Source organism: Spodoptera frugiperda, chromosome 8 (genome assembly GCF_023101765.2).
Source record: "Spodoptera frugiperda isolate SF20-4 chromosome 8, AGI-APGP_CSIRO_Sfru_2.0, whole genome shotgun sequence".
Lineage (NCBI taxonomy): Eukaryota > Metazoa > Arthropoda > Insecta > Lepidoptera > Noctuidae > Spodoptera > Spodoptera frugiperda.
The window spans coordinates 7,583,341-7,603,749 of record NC_064219.1 but is presented as its reverse complement, the minus strand read 5'-3'; the positions used below and the strand labels follow the sequence as shown (position 1 = coordinate 7,603,749).

General features: G+C 37.3%; 3 protein-coding genes across 3 annotated transcripts; 1 reads left to right on the top strand and 2 right to left on the bottom strand.

Annotated features, from left to right (window-relative positions):
• Nucleotides 1–177: 177 nt before the first annotated feature.
• LOC118275645 (beta-mannosidase) lies at nucleotides 178–8,206 on the bottom strand. Its single transcript, XM_035593679.2, has 12 exons — nucleotides 7,698–8,206; nucleotides 6,473–6,619; nucleotides 5,888–6,042; nucleotides 5,294–5,487; nucleotides 4,128–4,386; nucleotides 3,636–3,801; nucleotides 3,096–3,224; nucleotides 2,467–2,641; nucleotides 1,763–2,336; nucleotides 1,215–1,344; nucleotides 750–1,135; nucleotides 178–508 (listed from the first exon to the last, which is right to left on the bottom strand). The coding sequence occupies exons 1-12, from the start codon at nucleotides 7,804–7,806 to the stop codon at nucleotides 272–274; spliced, it is 2,661 nt and encodes an 886-aa protein (XP_035449572.2). The 5' UTR covers nucleotides 7,807–8,206; the 3' UTR covers nucleotides 178–271.
• A 1,871-nt stretch (nucleotides 8,207–10,077) lies between these two features.
• LOC118275762 (uncharacterized) lies at nucleotides 10,078–14,090 on the top strand. Its single transcript, XM_035593835.2, has 6 exons — nucleotides 10,078–10,218; nucleotides 10,685–10,867; nucleotides 11,520–11,664; nucleotides 12,308–12,451; nucleotides 12,603–12,816; nucleotides 13,101–14,090. The coding sequence occupies exons 1-6, from the start codon at nucleotides 10,143–10,145 to the stop codon at nucleotides 13,977–13,979; spliced, it is 1,641 nt and encodes a 546-aa protein (XP_035449728.2). The 5' UTR covers nucleotides 10,078–10,142; the 3' UTR covers nucleotides 13,980–14,090.
• A 38-nt stretch (nucleotides 14,091–14,128) lies between these two features.
• Nucleotides 14,129–20,365, bottom strand: LOC118275709 (probable cytochrome P450 6a14). Its single transcript, XM_035593772.2, has 5 exons — nucleotides 19,577–20,365; nucleotides 17,921–18,123; nucleotides 17,413–17,664; nucleotides 16,890–17,141; nucleotides 14,129–15,103 (listed from the first exon to the last, which is right to left on the bottom strand). Exons 1-5 carry the CDS (start codon nucleotides 20,251–20,253, stop codon nucleotides 14,934–14,936), a joined length of 1,554 nt encoding a protein of 517 aa, XP_035449665.2. The 5' UTR covers nucleotides 20,254–20,365; the 3' UTR covers nucleotides 14,129–14,933.
• Nucleotides 20,366–20,409: the final 44 nt, after the last annotated feature.

The window sequence follows — 20,409 nt, the reverse complement described above, 5'->3', positions numbered from 1 at the left end:
ATTTTTCGCGAGCGTTATATGCTTGAACGTAAAGTTGTATTTAATACGGAGTAACGAAGATAATATACTCTCCGCTTACTTTAAAAAGTATGTGTATACATAACCTACTTTAAAGGGTACGTAGTCAAAAAACAGGTGAAATACTAGTATTAAAATTAAAACACAAAGTATCGTAAAGTAAACAATAATTATTTGGTATTGAGTCATAATGTACAATTATTTCAAGGTCCTAAGACCGATCATGGGTCCTTTGAGTCAGCCAGCCAGTACGTCAGTGCAAATAATATTGCGTCGTGATGGACTTCTCCAGTATTCTCGGTGATACATGGTCTTTGCAGAGGAACTTCACAATCATTTGGGGCTCCGTCACGATGAGACCGTTCTCCTCGAACCGACCCTCTACCTCGGTTTCCAGCCATAGGAAGGCTACCACTGTGTCTACTCGTATTTGTACTGTATATTCGAGATTCTGGTGGTGCCGTCTCATAACGAAATTTGATACTAGTATCTGTAAAATAAGAGATATAAAATAAGAAAACTGTCACATTGGTCATGTAGTAAAAAAACGATTGCCAGATATGATAGACCTAACAATAAGCGCCCTTTTTAGGGGGATAATCAAATGACTTCTCTCGCCTTTGATGAGTCGAGAGTGTCCGACTCTTACTGATTAAAAACTGAGCACATGTATCCGTCTAAGAGCTTAGTTAGTATATGCATTCAATAGCAAAAAAAAAACAGAAACTAACCTCTATGTTTGGTTTCCTCAAGGTCGTCACACGTTTCAAAGGCACTGGGAATACGTAGTTTACTGGGGACCGAATGCCAGTGGCTAGCAAAGAAAACTTGACAAATATTTCTTCTTTTTTATAGCCCATAAGTGTACCATCTATATTTGGTTGTAATGCCGCAGTTAAGGGTCCACAACTCGCTGGATATTGTTTGGTAAGGATGGGAGCAGGGCTGCTCCAGTTATAGAATTGTATTGTGATTTTAGCTTCCAATATTGGCACAAATCTGTCGTTGATGAGGTATACCTCCATTTCGCCAGACGCGTCTAAGCGAGGAGACACCAGAACTGGCGCGAAAAAGTCTTTTGCGTAATAATGAAGCATTTTCCATCTTCCAGTATATTCTGTAAACAAAGAAATACATTAGGCTTCGTAACCAAAGTAGCACTAAGCTCTCTCGATAAAACATGCATGTTATCTCACCAATCGATGACCAAGAAGGTGCCTGCCACACATCATTTAGTTGCCAATACAGAGCTCCCATTGTATACCAGTTAGCTTGATCTTGCCGATACAGTTCTGTCTCAGTCTTTATCGCCATTGCTTGAGATATCTAGAAATGCAAGTAAGTGCATTAGGTATTAAATTTTGGAACAAGTCTTTAGAAGTGACCTTTTAGAGATTATTCGCACTACACCTTTTCAAACATTGTGGTATACTTTTTGTATTCATGGCTGACCGTGTCTCGATCGTACCCGAGCCGGTGCCCAGCGTGGAAATGTCGGTGGGTATTGGTGTACCGTACACTAGCCGAGGCACGGTCAATCATTGTGGTATACTTTTTATTGTGTGCATATCTGACCGTGTCTCGGCCGTGTCCCGGCCAACCACCGGCGTTGAAACCGGTGAGTATTATTTCGCCGGTCGCGACACGTTATAGTGTGAATCATACTTTAAGAACATACTATTGGGAACTCAAATCTTAAACTTCCACTTGTTATTACAAGATCTAATTCAAATTAACCAATTACCTGACTGTAAAAAATGAATTTCTCGAAATATTTTGGGTCATCCTTTTGTAACTTCATGCGACTGTTCATCTGCAATTCAATGAAAGAATATCCATTCGGACTATGCTGTCTGTGAACAGAATAATGGCTGTCCAAGCTGAAGTCTTCGGAATTATTGGTCGCAGTCTTCATGGTCACGAGAGACGGTAAAGATTGGAAGCCATACTCCGATGCGAACCTCGTTTTTGGGTACGTCATCATATTCCAGTTATCTGCTAAATAATTGTAGTAATGCGTGTCTCCGTAATGAGGGTCATAAGGATTATGTGCCACATAGTTCTCTCGCTCCGATTCTCGACCATTCGATGGACTGGAAACCAAGTAGCGTCGTCCCGGATCCAAGTCCTGGACAATAGGCTTTATTGTCTCCACATAAAGTTTAATGTACTGATTTTTGTATTTCTCAAATTCCGGTGTAGTGTCGTACCAGTTCCCTACGAGCGCGGCTTCGTTCTCATTGTTGCCAGCCCATACAGCTATGGAGGGGTGATACTGTAGCCGTAATACATTCTGTTCTATTTCTTCCTGAACTGTGCTAAAATTATAAATGGGTTATTATTAGTATTTTTCATTAAAGCCAGTAAGAGATAACTGCAAATGCTACTAGTAGTAGTAAAATGTACAAATTGAATTTGAAATAGTAGGTAAACAATGAATAAACTTACTTAATAAACTCAGGATCTGTAGGATACATGGCGCAAGCGAAGAGAAAATCTTGCCAAATGAGAATGCCTAGTTGATCACATTTCTCGTAGAAGTAGTCGGACTCGTAGACTCCACCGCCCCATACCCGGAGCATGGACATGTGAGCATCACGAGCCGACTTCAGAAGATTGTCAACTGGAATATGAAGAATAATTCTGACTTCAATACTATTGCAATGCGTCATAGGATGCTTACAAATTATCAAAACTACTACCCTTGCTGTTTATGTTTTCTCATCAATCTTTGCATAAAATCATTTCTTTTATCTCCGAAGTGGTAGGCGGAGATGCACATTACGGCATGTAATGCCGCTATACAATGTACACCCACTTTTCACCATTTGTGTTGTAAGTTAGTACCATAGGGGGTGAGCCTATTGCCATATACTGGGCTCAATTCTAGACTCCATTCTACTACTGAGAAATATTCGGAAAACCGAAAAAAGCCTGGTAATTCCGTCCGGCAGTCGCACTTGCGAACAGTCGACCAACGAGGCAGTCTTTGTGACTGCCTCGCAAAAAAACCTTGGTATGAAAATTATCTCAAACACCAAATAAATAACACTATACATATAAGAAGGAATACATACCAACATCTGTCTGTCTTTCCCCCAGTTCGGGTAGGATATTGGAAGGTATCCAGTTGGAGCCCTTCATGAACAGTGGGTGCCCATTAACCGTGAAATAAAACGTTAGACCTTTCCCTGCGGTGGTGTTGCCTGAAAATAAATCAGTTTCGAAATTGAATAATTTCTTTATATTTTACAATTAAGTCTTTCATTCCAACTCAAAAGTAAGATCTGGCCTTAAACTTTGTCTATGGTGAACCGTTGGCGTATGTGTCTCCTGCATTTAAATTATAGTTGCCATAAATTAGTTATAGAACTGTTGTTATTATATATCTCGGTGCGATTCGAAAGAAACAAAGTCTTACAAGTACATGTACATAGGTACTTGTACACCGACTGCCTAGCGGATTACCGGGACTCCGGCTCGAAAAGAAGGACTAAGAAAAAGGGTGGTTTTTAATCAGTGAGAGTCTGACACTCCCTCTCGCCTCGCCTCAGGAGAAGCAACGGGATGATATTCGACCCTTAAAAAAAAAAAAAGATAATTGTACAACAACTTACCAAGTATTTCTGCCGCGTCTTTTTCAATTAGCTCCACAGTTCGGAATCCTACCATGAGACTTTTGTGTGAGGACTCGTTCAAATATGTGTCCGATGCAAAATGGACAACCAGCTCGTACAGAGGCTGCTCACCATAACCGTTTGGCCACCAGGTCCTGACTTGGATCTGAAAAAAAAATGGATGAAAGTGTTGTATAACATCTTAACAATAATTTTTTGGACTGAAATTAGGTACACGTCTTCTCCCCAACACCCCATCTCCCTTACACTCCACACTCCCACACACACTAAATACCATTTTGGGATCAGTTTTTGACCTTCGGTCTACTACATGTCTGTCAAAAATCCAAATTGATCCAGACATTTTGGTTGCGTTTACCGATCCGATGCCCCCCAATATTTTTAATAGTCTACTCCGTGCTTTGTATTAATACATATATTATATTTGCACTAGATTAACTCCATCTCAAACATCGCACTTAGCTCCCTTACCTCACTTATTTTGAACTCGAGTTCTACTACAAAGGTTCCATCAGTTTGGCTTGTTTCATACACAGGTATCCATTTCTTCACCGTCGTTTTCCCCTCTAGTTCCAGTGTGGCACTGAGTATTCCAGTGATTTGCGTTTTCTTCATACTTGTCTCAAAATAAGTCTTAATATTCAATACCCATTCCTCTTTCTTTTTCGTTATGTGCGTTGTCACTGATCTTATAATCGCTGAGTTATAAGCTTCGATGTAAACCGGTCTCCTAAAATGTGGTAATTATGTTTGAGGGTTTAATTTACAAGTTCATAATGATTTAATGCTCAATTCGAAGTGCTATTGTTTTCTAAATGAAGTTTGTAAGACAATAAGCTTTCTGAATCGAACTTTGTCGAACATATCCTTTCGGGATCATATCTAACTTTACTTTTAAATATCAAAATTAATTTTATGTTAACTATAATCATAGATATACTTTTTCTTACGATAAAAAAACGATTGAATTATGATAAAACTGCATAAACAAAACTCTCGTCATTTGTAAACACGACTTATACTTGAGATCTTTCGCAAGTCAGATAACTTACGAAAGATCTACTAACAACAGATAAATTCTATGTGCATGAAGATAATCGTATTGTTTATTTACATAATGATATAAAAATATAAAGGCGAGGGTGTTTCTCAATATGATTTTATAATAGACCTAAGCCTGTGCTTAAGCATTAATAAGAAAGGACAATGAAACACAACCGCAGTATGAGACAATTGCAGGGCTCTGGAATGTTCATGTAATCGACTGACGTGGAATGTTCATGTAATCGGCAGCTCATACTGAAGTGACAACCCTTTTGGCTTGGGCACGTTTGTAATTATTATTGTATCATTATATACTCTTATCATATAGTATTTTTGTTTACCCTGATTTTTAAACAAAAAAAAAAAATGTTTATACAATTTTTTTGTTTGTGTCTAAATTTTTCATTAGGTTTTTTTGTATTTCGGTTTTGGTGCATCGTGGCCGGTGCTAAATAAATATTTTTTCTTTCTTTCTTTCGTTTAAGCCCCCAATGGATCTGCCTTGACTAGCAACAAAAATATGATGGGTCGCTCTCATTATGACCACAGACCGTTGTTGCCTAGGCAAAAGGTGTCTATAAGAAAAGGCTCACCAAATTCCAACAGACGGGAATGCGGGTCCCCAATCCCAACTAAAGGATGCTTGCATCTTCCTAATCTGATTGACATGGCACTCCCCGTTGTACACTGAAGGCACACACTCAGGAGCTGCGAAGTGCTTGTCGGACCGAACTTTCGCCGCACTTATCGGCGACAAAAATGACACCTTCAGTTCATTTAGACCCTCCTGCCAACAAACAAAAAAAAAATTAGATAGTCCTTTGAACCAAGCCAAGGTGATTTGACTTTACTAAAGTTGACAACTTTATAACAACTAAACCTGAAAAATAGAAGTTTATGTCCTTTCCGAAGGCTTGGTACAAGTACAGTAAGTCATTCTCTTATTAATTAGTTCATTCATGCCTGCCAATCAGAGCGCCGAATGCGTTCTCGTTTCGTTTTCGTTCAACGTAAAGCAAACTCGTACTAAGATTACTGTTACTAACAACCACCACAAAGTTAAAGACCACCGACCATTCATTTATCTACCTTTACCACTCGACACTGGCAGTATAGTCATTGAATACTCGGTTGCCATCAAAGGAAAGAGAAAGAGAAACATTATTTTTCTTGAACTCATCCCTTACCTTAAGTTTGTCCTTGATATCAAAAACGTATCTCACAAACATATTATTGACGGATCCAATAGGCGTGTCGTCGTTTACAGATATAAATGCTGCAGTGTCCACACCTTCGAATACTAGATGTACTACTGAGGAGTTCAGGATAACTTCTTTTGATACTGAAAAACAAAGTAAATTTCTCATTAACACAAGAAAGATGCTTTATAATGAAACAGTGTCGTAATGCCTGACAATTTATAAGAGACGAGATTATTGCTATCTACAGGTTCTTCGAAGCATTGCTTATCATATCTGTATAAGCAATGCAATATAGCATCACGCCTTTTATCCCCGAACGGGTAGGCATTATAGCACATAATGCAGCTATACAATGTACACCCACTTTTCACATTTGTATATAAGTCCCATGTAATACGGGGTGATCCTACTGACAAATTTTCTAAAGCCCAGTAATACTTTGCCCGACCTAGGAATCGAACCCGAAATCACTTGTCCGGCTATCGCACTTGCGACCACTCGACCACCGAAATGTCTTATCAAATTCAATCATTCTATTCGAAAAACAAACAAACAAATAAGCAAACATACCATTAAACTGTGCAGTGTATGTCCACAACTCGTGCGCAACCCATCGGGTGAGCACGTCATTATCTTCGGCCAGGATGTTTCCAATAATGTAATTTGCTTGCAAGTCCGAGTAAATACCGCCCGGCACATCTGCTTTGCCCGAGATACCTAAGAAACGATTAACGACCAGTCTAAATAACCAATCTCAATCCAAAGTCTCCGTATTGATAAATAATAATTATTACTTAAGCTATTCTATAATAATATGTAATATACTTTTGTCAATTGAGAATACATTGTCCTTACTGGGTAATGTGTATTTTCGCCTGTGTTTTGGGCGTGTTTGTAATCACAAAATCTCGCGTACACAACACGCCCAAACACAACAAAAATTTATGCATCACAGAAGAAAATGTTTCATACAAGAAACGAACTCGCGACACGCTACACAGCAGGTGATTGTTCAGTCCCTACGCCTACCATGTAGTCTCTATAAATTTTATAAAACCTACATATTATTATATCGATCCATACTTCCAGAGATTTCGGTTTAAATCGATTATTATTATATTAATTAAATCGGTGATTATTATTAATTAAGTAGGTACCTATATTGAATTGGTAACAAAATAATGTTTTTACAAATCAAAATCTTATAGCTATCTTCTGCTATCCCTATTTGCTTACTCTGCGAAGAAACACATAAACAAACTTGAAAGTCCATTGACCTCTGAGATCATATTGACCGCGCAAAACATTGTTTTTTAAGTACCAGCAAATGGATAATATAACCGCCATCAATTAAGTATCTGCGCAACGATCGCATTTAAACATTAAACAAGTTTCCATAGACTCAAAAATAACCACAATTTTCTTACATATTTGTCGAAACTACGTGTTTAAATTCAAGATTATTACACACTATCACCATTATAATTAAAAACTCCGTTTATATATTTACTCGAAACCGTGTTTAAATCATAATCAGGAGATTTACATAAACATCCAAGTAGTAACAAATATTTACCATGTGTTAACTTACGGCAATTTTAAACCTCATTTAATTTTGAATTTAATAACAATAAGCAATAGGTCATGTTTTAAATGAGTTGTAAAGAAATATTTCCTTATCATTGCCGGTTTTCATTCAATATTATCCTGTTAGTTCGAACACAAATGTAAATAAAGTATTACGTTCAAAAATCTCGCTACTAATTATGTAGTTAATTATTAGAACGAATCTTACTTCTATTACTGTTCACAAATGTCCACACAACACTTTCACTGGATGACAATTTAATGTTTATAGCGTTCACCGCAGACCACACCGAACACAACAAAAGATACGTCTTCATGTTTCAAATAAATATTACAACTGTTTGTACCGCGACCGTAAGATATTTTGTTACGCGTAATCACTAACCGCCCGTTGTCACTCGCTCCACATAGTAATGTGTCCCGTTTGCCTTAACCACTATCGATACGTCGATAACAACACTATATGCACAACTTAGTATTGAAACACTGGAAAGGTACATAAGATCATTACACAGTTCTTCCGTAATTCCACTGATACTTATTCACGCAAACTCCGTTACGAAACATGTTAATGCTTTTCACTTAAAAATTAATTAACGTATAATGGTGGTTAAATGTCCAGAACTGTAATAGTTTTCTTTATCAATAAATTACTTTCACACATTCTTAATAACCACGAACGCTGATTACGTATTTCTTGTTCTTGGATGCAATTCGCTGATGTCTAGTTGAATAAATACTGGGCTCAAAGTATTTATGCTGTCAGTGGTAGCGCGGTTCGGAAGTTCTCGCTTGTAAATGATAACTATCCCATCCAAGAGGTGAAGGTACCTGAGTAATGATAATGTCATAAGATCACAAAGGACTATTGTGTATTGTTTGAAGACCCTTAGAGAATAGGATTATCTACCTATTAGCCTTTTCAATCACACAATTATTATTTCTACTACACACTGGTTTGTAGTACCCATGGTTAATTTAGAAACCTAGTGCATAGTGCATTACAACATATATCTAAGCACGCTTACGCACAAGCGGTAACCTGCGGTGGCGGTTCGTACTGCCTGATTCGGTTACATACATTAAACATCCGAGCAATCGCGAGGTGTGGCTAACTGCGCGGTTGGCCGCTAGTGCGTAAGACTAAGAGACTAAGAAATAACGGAAAGAAAAGAACAATATTGCAGATTTTTTGACATAATTGCTCCTATCAAATAGAATTATTCCGATCGATCGATAAAAGTTGGATATTATCGACCATAGCACATCACTAGGGGCCAACGATTATCATCAATCGATGCGACTGGATCGATTGTGCGCAAACATCGTCAAGTTACATCACATGTCATGACTTGTGCCTACAATTGTACAAAGGGTACCTTTAAGAGTACCTCTCTTGTGTACCATCAGCGTATTGGATTGTGCATTCATAATTATAATAGTAATGGTAGCATTGTTTACAGGGTATGAAATAATAGAAACTTGACCTGATGAATGCTTCGATCAAGTGTTCGTAAACAACAGAGCCTCGATAAGACTTGGGTTGAGAATAGTTGGGCAAACCATTTAATGCCATGTGTGGTGATTCTGCAAGGGTAACCAGGGTCACGGTCACAGGCAGTGAAGGAACACCAGTGGTTGAAGCCGGTAAAAGTCCGGCACGCACAGCGTGTTTACGTTATCGTGAAAAAAAGATGGAACTTCATGAAACATTTATTTGTATAAAATTAATAAAGTATATAGGTATCTATGATTAAACAGTTCATTTGTTACCAGTATTGGATACACAAAACCATTAACAATACATTATGCCATCTATTGTGTGTCAAACCAGTGATTAAATCAGGTATTTATCGTCAATTCTCAAATTAAGTAAAATATAATTTAACTTATCTCACTAGCGCCTACTTCGATTATAAAAGCGACGAAGTGCAGCTAATTTGCTGCTATTTTAAGTATTAGTTATAAAAGTTTTTTACCAGTATTGGATACACAAAACCATTAACAATACATTATGCCATCTATTGTGTACCAGAACCAGTGATTAATCAGTATTTATCGTCAATTCTCAAATTATCCAGTCAATAGTTTTATTTTACTTATCTCACTAGCGCCTACTCAGATTATAAAAGCGACGAAGTGCAGCTGTGTTTGCTGCTATTTTGAGTATCAGGTATGAAAGTTTTTTAAGTATTTATTTTGTTGTTGAAAGTTTAGGTGGCAGAATACTATAGGAATTCTAACACTATTGGGACTATACGTTTCCATATTAAATACTTGTATCATTACCTAAGTCTGTCAATAGAAAACTGTTGGAGAATTAGCAAATCCTCCGATAACGTCGGTGACCGGTGACCAAAATGCTTTTCAATGTGTTAAAAATATTGTGTTAATCCTCATCCTGGATTCTTCACGATATTAATAGTACATCAGCCCTCTTTTGAAAGCATTTTGTAAGTTGCTTTGACTAATATAAATACTCTTTGCCCTCTATATATATAATACCTACTCTTTGCGCAGTCCATGTCAAAAAGTATAATAAGTATAGGTTTGGGAAGTCCATATCCAACTGTCACCAGCACGTCACCAGTTAATTTATCTATGGCTAACATTTTGTCAAATATTCGTAAATATTTCGGTAAATATAAGAAAAATGAACCGAATTCCCATATACGAAGAGTACAGGTTGATAGAAAGAAGTGAGAATGAAATTAATGGAGCATGGAAAGGTGCAGGAAATAACTATAAATATTTTCCTTGGAAAGGTTTTTCAATTCGCCTTGCATGCCGGTACCACTCAACCTGGGTCTGCTAGCTCTATAGCAAATATATACATAGAAGTATTAAGAAATAAGTAAGGACTAGGTACTAAGATAGGAAATACGGTCAAGACACACCGTACCGTATAAGTACTCATTAAGCATATATTTCCTACCTACCAATGATGTAAAAAATGCCTTGATAATGATTACAACTTAGGTATTCGGGCATAGTCGTTCAAAAATGGTGAAAAAAGTATTTGAACGACTTTTGAAAAAATAATTTTCGGAATAGGTAGTTCTAAGTACTTATTTAATCTTATTAAGTTTTTGAACATCTTTTGAAAAACTTATTTTCGGAATAGTTCTAAGTATTTAAACTTATTAAGAGCATCAATCAACCTATCCATTTTTAACATCATAGCATCTATTTCAGGAGCCCACCTCCTTCTATTCTTCTTAGCATTCGTGTTTGGTTCGTTCTGCACGTTTTGCTTCCACATGCTGATGTACCTGTTCGATGAGAAGTGCGTGCTGTTCCCGAAACTCCTCTCCCTCACATCACATAAACACAACGTCATTTACGAGTTCATGCCGGCCGCCAAAGATCTTGGCGATTGTAAGACTGATTTGTAATATTATTACATAAGTTTTTAAACTGGCATGCTCACTAACACTAGAATTGAAACTTAAAACGGGATATTTACCATGTTTTTCATTATTTAATTTTTAATGAGTTTCTGATATTACGGCACTGTTGCAAGCGCAAAAATCGGAAACTCATAAATAATTAAAAACATGGTAAATATCCCGTTTTTAGTTTCTTTTCTAGTAATATTATTATGTTCATACTTTGTCAAGATCGGTTGAGACTGATTAAGAAAGAAACTTCATGACTAGAATCAACGCGCGTGCTTCAAAGAGCCAGACCACCGCACATGGGGCCCAGTAGGGCTGATACCCAATCCAGAGCTGCGGACAACGTAACAGGTTACTGGGGCTCTGGCTCAAAGCAGAAGAAGGAACGGGGTGGTTTTAGTCAGTAAGAGTCTGACACTCCCTCTCGCCTCACCCATATAAGGCGGGATTGATTAATTATATGATTTTCGCCCCTCAAAAAAATTACTGGAATCAAAATGATGATATATTCTTAGACTACCTTTTCTCCGGTCATTCTAACCTTACCTAATAAACAACTCCTTTGTATAAGGCCACGTCTTTAAATGTTAGAAGCTCCTTATCAAACAGTAACTAATAGTCATGTATCATAGTACCTGTGGACTTCCTGAGCACCCAATGGGTTGAGAAGAGCACCTGTTCTCTTCCAACGTACATGCCACTGGTTTCTGGCATCTTCGGGCTCGTGTGGACCACCATGTTCCTTATGTGCTCTACAGGCAGCAGAACATTAACTGGGTGAGGTTTGTTCTGTGCAGTGATCAGGGCCTTAGTCTGCTATTACAATTGTTTAGAATGGTCGATCATTGAGCAGTGCGAGAGGGACGGAGCTATGTAGGTTGTATAGCTCCGTCCCTCTCGCACTCAGTGATCGACCATTCTGACACAATTATAATAGCAGACTGGCGCAGGGTCGTATATCGTTTAGTAGCTTATTATACCTATATTTAGTGACTTGGTACCTGTGTCGCTAACTCGCTACACACTAGTAACACTTAACTTTTCATTACTTAGTAGCAACGTTACGCCTTTTATCCCCGAAGGAGTAGGCAGAGGTGCTCATTATGATAGTAATGCCGCTATACAATGTACACCCACTTTTCACCATTTGTGATATAAGTCCCATGTAATAGGGGGTGAGCCTATTGCCATATACTGGACATAATTCCAGACTTCGTGCTACTACTGAGAAATTTACAAAAAAGCCCAGTAATGTCCGGCAGTCGCACTTGCGACCCACTCGACCAACGAGGCAGTCTTTTCATTACTTCGATAAAACTTTGATCAAATGACCAAAATGGGAGAACTGGTAAAAATAAAATTAGTCAATGTACATACCTACAGGTTGATCTTTCTGAACATTTTTCTTGTGATCACATAGCTTACAACGGCCGTGGCGAGTGCTGCCTCCCGTATTTGTGTTCTCGTTAGCGATGGGCGGCCTGTGCGTCTACTCGTCCGCAATCACACACTATGGGTTACAAGAACTCTGTGTTAAGCTAGGGGAGATCACCGGCAGTCCCACGTACGTATAAATTTAAAAGACATTACGAAAAAAGCTCGATTTCATACTCGAAAAAGCAAATGTTTTTGTACCCCAGTTTGTATGACACATCCGGGTTAAAACTGTAAATAAGTAATAGATATTTACAAACAAATTTGCAACTGGTCCACAGTTGCTCATACACAATAAACATAGCGACACTGACGTATGAGCGGCGTATCCGCGGCGTGTACCAGGCGACTCGGCTCACGATACTGTCGGCGTGGCTGCACACCTTCTGCTGGCTGTTCTCCGCAGTCCTCGCTCTCGTCCGCGTCCTCCTGGCCGTGGACTTCCAGCTGGTGCGCGTCAGCGTCCATCTGCATGGTGACATCGATTCTATACTGGTCCGTGTTCTAGTCAATCAATACCTTCTTAAGTAATCCCTGTTGTTGTTGTTTGATATTATTTATTGTCTCATTAGGCAAGTTGTGAACAAAGAATCTCGAATTTAATTTCCCGTGTATACGATAACCTCATCCGCAATGGGATTCACAACATAAGTAAGGCAAACTGGGTGTTCTATTTAATTTGTACAATGTTGTTACAACTCTTCAAATATAACCAAATTCAAAAAAGAAGTTATATATACTGTGATAATATTCACCTATTGTTGTATTTTGTTATTTAGGAGAAACACGAGGTCCAAATTAACACTGTTTCACCTGAAACTTGGTTCAACGAAAAAGAGGAATCTCCAAGCGATACAAAACTTCCTATCATGTTACAACAGCTGCCGCTTAAATCAATACTTCGTGCTGAAGAGGGAAGCGCACCCGCACTACCAGTACAAGAAAGTGAACTCCTATACCAAACACAGCATGACTTGGACCATTTACCTTCAATGACGTATGACCTAGTAACTCCTGTGGCTAGCCCAGAAACTGCTAAAAAGGTCCCAGAAGACAAATCAACTGTCGAATGGTTAAAAAATTTATTAGGCGATTTAATTTTGTCAAGCACTTCTGGCAAAAGCTCAAAATTTCCACATTCAGTCTACTCAGTCGAAAATGAAAGTCATTCAAAAGAAATATCAAGGCAATTCGCACAGGAAGAAATCTTTGAGCCCAAAGTTGAAACAACTCCGCATCAGCTTGACAGTATTATGCTAAGGGATATTCAAAAGGCTAAGAGAACTAAGAAAGATCTTGTTTCTTTTGACGATGACATTAATTCAAGACCTTCTACTTCCAAAGAACCTACAGCATACGTTACCGAAATGGACATTACTGCAGACAAGCAAAGCAAATTTGACAACGATGGCGCATCAAATAAAACGGCGGAACAAATAAAGGAGGCAACTTCTAAAAATCAGAATGGAAAGAAATCTAATTTAAAAACAATTGCTATTCAAACAGAAAAACGCAAATATAAGAAACGTACACGTGTTCAGATATCGGAGACAAATGTCCAAATAAAATCTGATTCTGACCAGCAGACGTCTACAACGACGGATAAAAAAGACGTTGATAAAGAAACACAAACTAAAGAGAAAGAAAAACAAGATTAAGTAATTACAATAAACGGACTATACGCTAGATTTTGCATTAATTTCGATATTGTCAAAGAGTAAGTTTGTACTTGATCACTGTGTAGTTAATAAAGTTATTTGCCATTATTATTATTTCTTTTCTATAACTACAACTAATAAATAAAACAAAGGTAAACAATTTACGTACACTATTTATATTTTACTTAAAAATACAGTCATTAAATGGTTTATCTCAATGCATTAAATAGTATCTATTACTAAAAACCTTAAGACACATCTTAGTAAGTACCTGTTATCAATAAAAATCTATCTAAACATACATTTCTCAATCAGTCCTGTAGTTTATCTGCGTCCTTTCTAAAATATTTTAAACATTATCACTGACAAATGTCTTCAAGAAGTAAAACGTTTTTGAATGCAAAACTTTGATAAAATCTTCTATGAATGCTTCGTATGACGTCACAAATGGCCTAGATGCAACGTCACCCGGCCTTATACTCAATACTAGTTAGAACTTGATCGTTATTTGCCAATACACTTACATATTGATGATTACAAATAATCATCTGTGACTTCTACCACGTGGATTCTTGAGACTTCGAATTTCACCGCACATTATGATAAAGTAAAGCAAATTATGATATGACCTTCTATGATTTGCTAATTCTTAAAGGTTAAAAGTTTAATGTAACCTTTTTTGTCTAATTTATCTTCTGCTCTCGTTTCCATTCACTTAGGGACAGGTGTTTTCTTTTCGATGATTTTTGTTCGTTTATCTATATCTGCCTTGTCTTTGAATATAATTTAGTACAGCAAATCAGGTATCGGATCTAACTTATTGTTTAACATGCCTTTGCCACTCTTTGCTTCTAGAAGACTCATCATTGTTAAAGTAATAATCTTGACTTCCACAAAAGAAGATATCATGTTCATATATACCTTCATAGGTATCTTTCTATTCATCTTCAAGTTTTATGACTCCAAACTCCTAAGCTTCAGCCATACTCCGCCTTGAGCTGCATACACAAGTGAAGAGTTCTTTATCTTCATTGGCACCTCTGTCCGCTGATCCAATATCAGTTCGTACTTGTGTAGCACCTTTATCAAAGCCATCTTTGACTGTATGTATCCTTGTCTTATTCCTGTAAAAAAAGATTTCAAATAAATATATATCTAAATTGGATTAGGTGTATTTGTAAAATTTTCCAGCTATAAAAAGTTCTGTACCCTTGGGATGAGTTTGCTTTACTAAAGTAACTGAAATGAGCTCTCTGATTGGCCGACTCAAATAAACCAACCAATCAGGTTCTCATCAATCTTATTACTTTAAACGTAAAGCAAACTCATACTTAGGTTACTGTTCTAAGTTTAAAATAAAACGTGAATCAATTTTTAAACTGTATTTCAACTAAATCCCGTCTAGCCGCTTCCGACACCCTGAGTTACAAACTAACAAATACTAGAATAAATACCTACTTGGAAGAATTTTAATACAACATTACATTCATGTATTTACTAAATAATAACACACATGATTGCAAATGCGCGGTCAATATAACCATTAGGTATATTACTTAAGTTATTATGATTTTAAGGCGTGGAGTAGTGTCGATGACACACAAACTATGCAGGTATTAGCTAGGTCAAGAACGACAATACTAACTATCTGATTTTATATAATTTACATAACTAGTAACTCTTAAGAGTAACTTTGATGCGTTTAAGTTAAAGACTTATTGGTAAGTCAAAATAACTTAACTACCTCTTAGGTTAATGAGCGTAAGTGCAACTCATCATGTGTATGAGGTTTCGTGATCAACAACATATAGATAGCTCTCCCATTTGAAAATATTCAGCTGTAAAGCTAATTTTAACTAGAAATCACGGTTTACCCAAAAGCTCTACTAGTTTCGAGTCATAGAGGGACTCTTCATTATGAGCAGCGTGCGCATATGCATCTAGTATGTCTCACGATAGTTATTATATAAATAAGGCTAGTATTTTAAATTATAGCAGGTTCTTTAGGCTTTAGGATCAAATGGAAAAGTCTACTACACTGTGGAACGGTTTTATCAAAGCCGTATTCTAAAATATTTGCTGTTTTCTTTGATCATTCAAACTTAAAGCATTCTGTTTACTGACCACAAAATGACTAAAACAATTTATTTCCCAATAACATTGTCGGTATGTGGTTTCAACCGTAACTTCTGCAATAATGTCTTAGAGCTTTAAACAGTAAACACTATAAGAGTCACGGTCGACCGACACTCATAGACATCTTCAAACAAATCCAACTGACAAAGTTTTCAAAAACTTCTTTAAACTTTTGACCGCCACGGTCGGCTATAACCGACAAACGAAATGTACTTCAAAATTAATATTTTCTGGTTAGCTGTGGCCGACAGTGACAGTTCAGGCCATAGCCGACCGTGGCGGTCAATAGGTTAATAGATTTCGACTTTATTGCAAGTTCTATTAATATTGTATGGTTATACAACCAGTACAACGATCACTAACTAGCGCAAGCTAATATAAATACATTCAGTCGTTGCGTAACTAAACATGTGCTTATGCACAAAACCTAGACCTCTCAACTGTCTAATAATAGCTGTTCTGTTGGTATTTGATTGGTACTATCGGTATCTACAAACTACAGCAAGCGTTAATTCCCCAAGTTAAATTAAATTCGAAAACAGACTTATTTTTTTATGGAATAAGCCGGTAAATGAGCAGACGGATAACCCGATGGCAAGCAATCACCGCCGCCCATGGACACTTGAAACACCAGAGGCGTTACAAGTGCGTTGCCGATCTTTTGGGGATTAGGAATTTAAGGGTTGTTGGGGAATCCGGGATTGGAAAGATTGGGAAGGGGGTAATTGGGCCTAATTTAATCGACAAGTCTTATAAAATACATGTAGTGCTTACCTAAACATTTCTTTGGTCCTTCTCCAAACGGCATCCAATGGCAGGGATGTAACTTGGCTTTGTTCTCTGGTGAAAACCTTTCTGGGTCGAATTTCTCTGGCTCAGGGAAGATGTCTGGGTCCATATGTATCGCATGTATCGGTATGAACACCATCGTGCCTTTTTCTATGACCAGGTCACTGTTTGGCAGTTTATAGTCTTTGTTACATCTCCTGAATAGGGCACGCATTGATGGGTGCATCCGCATCGTTTCTGAAATGAGGGATAATATTTAATTAGTTTTGATATCTAGTTAGCTTCATCCGGACATGGATTAATAACTTTTCCTAGCTTTATAGTAGAATTTTATTTATATTCTACTCATTTGTAACAAACTTTTGTTCGTCCTATATCGCCAATCCGTAGTAACATTTTGATACAGGCCCAATATTTACTGACTTGCTGTTAAAAAATATATTCTAAACGCTCCATCAAATAGATTATAGTCATATTATTTATGTAATGTAAAATTATTTCAACATACCATCCAAAACCATATTCAAATAGACCATTTCGTTCTGAGCTTCGTATGTGCACTCGCCTCCGTACTTGGCGAGTACCGTGTCCACCTCCTTCCTCACCCTGGCCTGGATGTGAGGGTTCAGAGCCAGCTGGTAGGCTGCAAACTGGCCAGTAGTGGCTGAGGTCTCGTAACCAGCTATCATATACAGCATGGTATTGGCTGCTACATCAGTCATTGTGAATGGGAAGTCTGTTTTTGAATATTTGATTTCGCCTGGAAAAAACATTTGAACCGTTTAAAATGGGTCCTTTCTTCGCTCAGTAATTAAGCAACTAACGATACATAAAATGTTTCGTCCCAATCGCGGTTGTCCGAAATCTACTGCAAAGCACTGTTAAAACTTTAATTCCTTTTTTATACTTAGTTGGTATGTATTGAATGAAAATTACACAGGACTGCGATAAAAATCGAAATAAGGTCAAACTTATTTAAAAAATAACTTTAACGTAAAATGTATCTATTCCCATACCTTGTTCATCAACAACGTGGCCATTTTTTAATTCAATAAGAGTTTGTAAGAAATCGTTTCGTGTAACAGAATGCTTCTGCCGGTACTCCACTGTCCTCTTGACAATGCCACAGAAGAAATTCTCAATTTTCGAACTGATTCGTCTGATCTTCAAACTGTCAAACGTGTCGGGCGCGAAAAATGCAAACGCGCGAATTAGTCTCCTGCAAACAACGGTTTTATTAGTATTGCGTATTTTTGCTAGAAATATTTATTTATCGATTGGTAATTAACACGAATGCTGACCGAAATGGCCTTGAGTTTTCGGATCGAGCAAACTATTTTTGTAATTTTCTTGTGCATGGCAAATTTCCTCCTATTACTTTACATTTTTACAGTAAGCATAATATAATTTGTCAGAAGTGAATATTAGTTGTTACATTTTATATGTCTCTATCAGCATAGACAAATGGAAATATAAGCGTGATTAAACATTGTTTTCGTCGATCAAAATTTAAGTCAATTAAAGCTCTTGCAGTTTTGATCACAAAAATTTATTATAGGAATCGAATCCACGAACAACATTTAAAGTAGTTAATACTTCCACCACTAAGCCGATCGGACGCTCACACAACTAGATAACTAAACAACGATTGAGAAATAGCTTGCGGTCTACCCAACGGGAAACAAGAGCCCAAGTGTAAAGCCAGACGAAAATATATCTAGACACACGGCAGTGTGTCCGCCAAGTTCGAGCAAAAAAACCGACACACCGGCCGTGGGTTATATTACACGAACCATTTCGGGCCAAGTTCGACCCACCTATAACTCAAAATCTATTTTATCTACGCATATGAAATTTCTAGTATCTGTTGAGATCTACTTACTTATCTAAAATACAAAATTTCATTAATGTACCTATTGTAGGTCTTGAGATATTGACGTCAGAAAATCGCTATTTTTACTATACACTCACTGACTGACTCACTCATCAAAAACCTAGACCACTTCCAATGGTCGTATTGACTTGAAATTTGGCATGGAGGTAGGTCTTTGGGTCAAGGTAAAGGAAAAAATCTGAAAATGGCCAAGTGTGAGTCGGTTTTAAAAATAATGAAGGTGTAAATTCATACCCCTAAGGAACTAAAACAAAAAATTTATCTATATCTTCCAATGGTCGTACCGACCTAAAATTCGTTACGAAGTTTTGTATTTAGTCAAAGTAAAGTAAAATAAGAAAAAATAAAAATAAAACTTAACAAAAATAAATGAAATCCCACCCAAAACATAAATGTGAAAGGCTGCCAAGTTCGATAATATTGGAATGCTTCGCCTATAAAAGAAGTGAGATCTAAATAAGCACCAAGTTCCATACACAAACCTCAGTTAAAAATGATATAACTTGGCAAGTTTTAATAGAAAATTATATACTTGACTCATTGCGTTTAGTAGGTTTATAACAAAGTGTGTGAAAACTTGTACATAGAAAGTAAAACAAACTTGGCAAGTATATAATTTTCTGTTAAAACTTGCCAAGTTATATCATTTTTAACTGAGGTTTGTGTATGGAACTTGGTGCTTATTTAGATCTCACTTCTTTTATAGGCGAAGCATTCCAATATTATCGAACTTGGCAGCCTTTCACATTTATGTTTTGGGTGGGATAAAGGAACTTACCAGTAATGAGACTGATGGTCAAAGTATTCATGTCCTCTTATATAAAACTCGGACTTGGGATTTACAAAACCATTACATTCCACACCAAAACCAACATTCCCGATAATCTCCATCGCATACTTGGAATAGAAATCAGTGAAATTCACCGTCTCTTCATTAGAGTGCAACACATCCACGTAGTTCAAGGCTTGCTTGGCTATATCCTCGACGATCGGGTACATTGTCTTCAGTTTACCAGGCGTGAAGGTTGGAGTCATCTTCAACCTCAAGGTTTTCCATCTTTTCCCAAAGATATTAAACAAGTTCGCCGCTAGTGGGTCTCCAACACCACCGGCATACGTGCCCCGCGATTGGAAACTATCAAAGTCCTTTATCAACATCAGCTTGGCTATATCTGGATCATGTATAGACAACACAGGTTGATGGAAGGAGTACATGCCAATATACGGCAGGTGTTTATACTTAAAGTAGTTATCATAGTACGGCTGGAAAAACTGTTCTTCCCTTTTAATCACTTTTTTAATATTTCCAAAAATAAACTCCGGTTTCGGACCGACGACACCCCTTTTCGACCAATACGTGAATTTATATCGGAACCACAGAATTGTGTAAATAACTGTTACCGCAACAAATATTATTGTCTGGGGATTTAACACTTGAGTTAGTAGTATAGACATTTTTAATTATTTAAATCACATTTATGGCACAAATTAAATATTTTTTATATTATTGCAGTGGACGTTATTCACTAACGCTCGCGTATAATCAATGACCAGCCCGGCTCTAGTAGAACCGCACTTTGCTAGGCTTGACTATTTCATAATGTCAGTGGC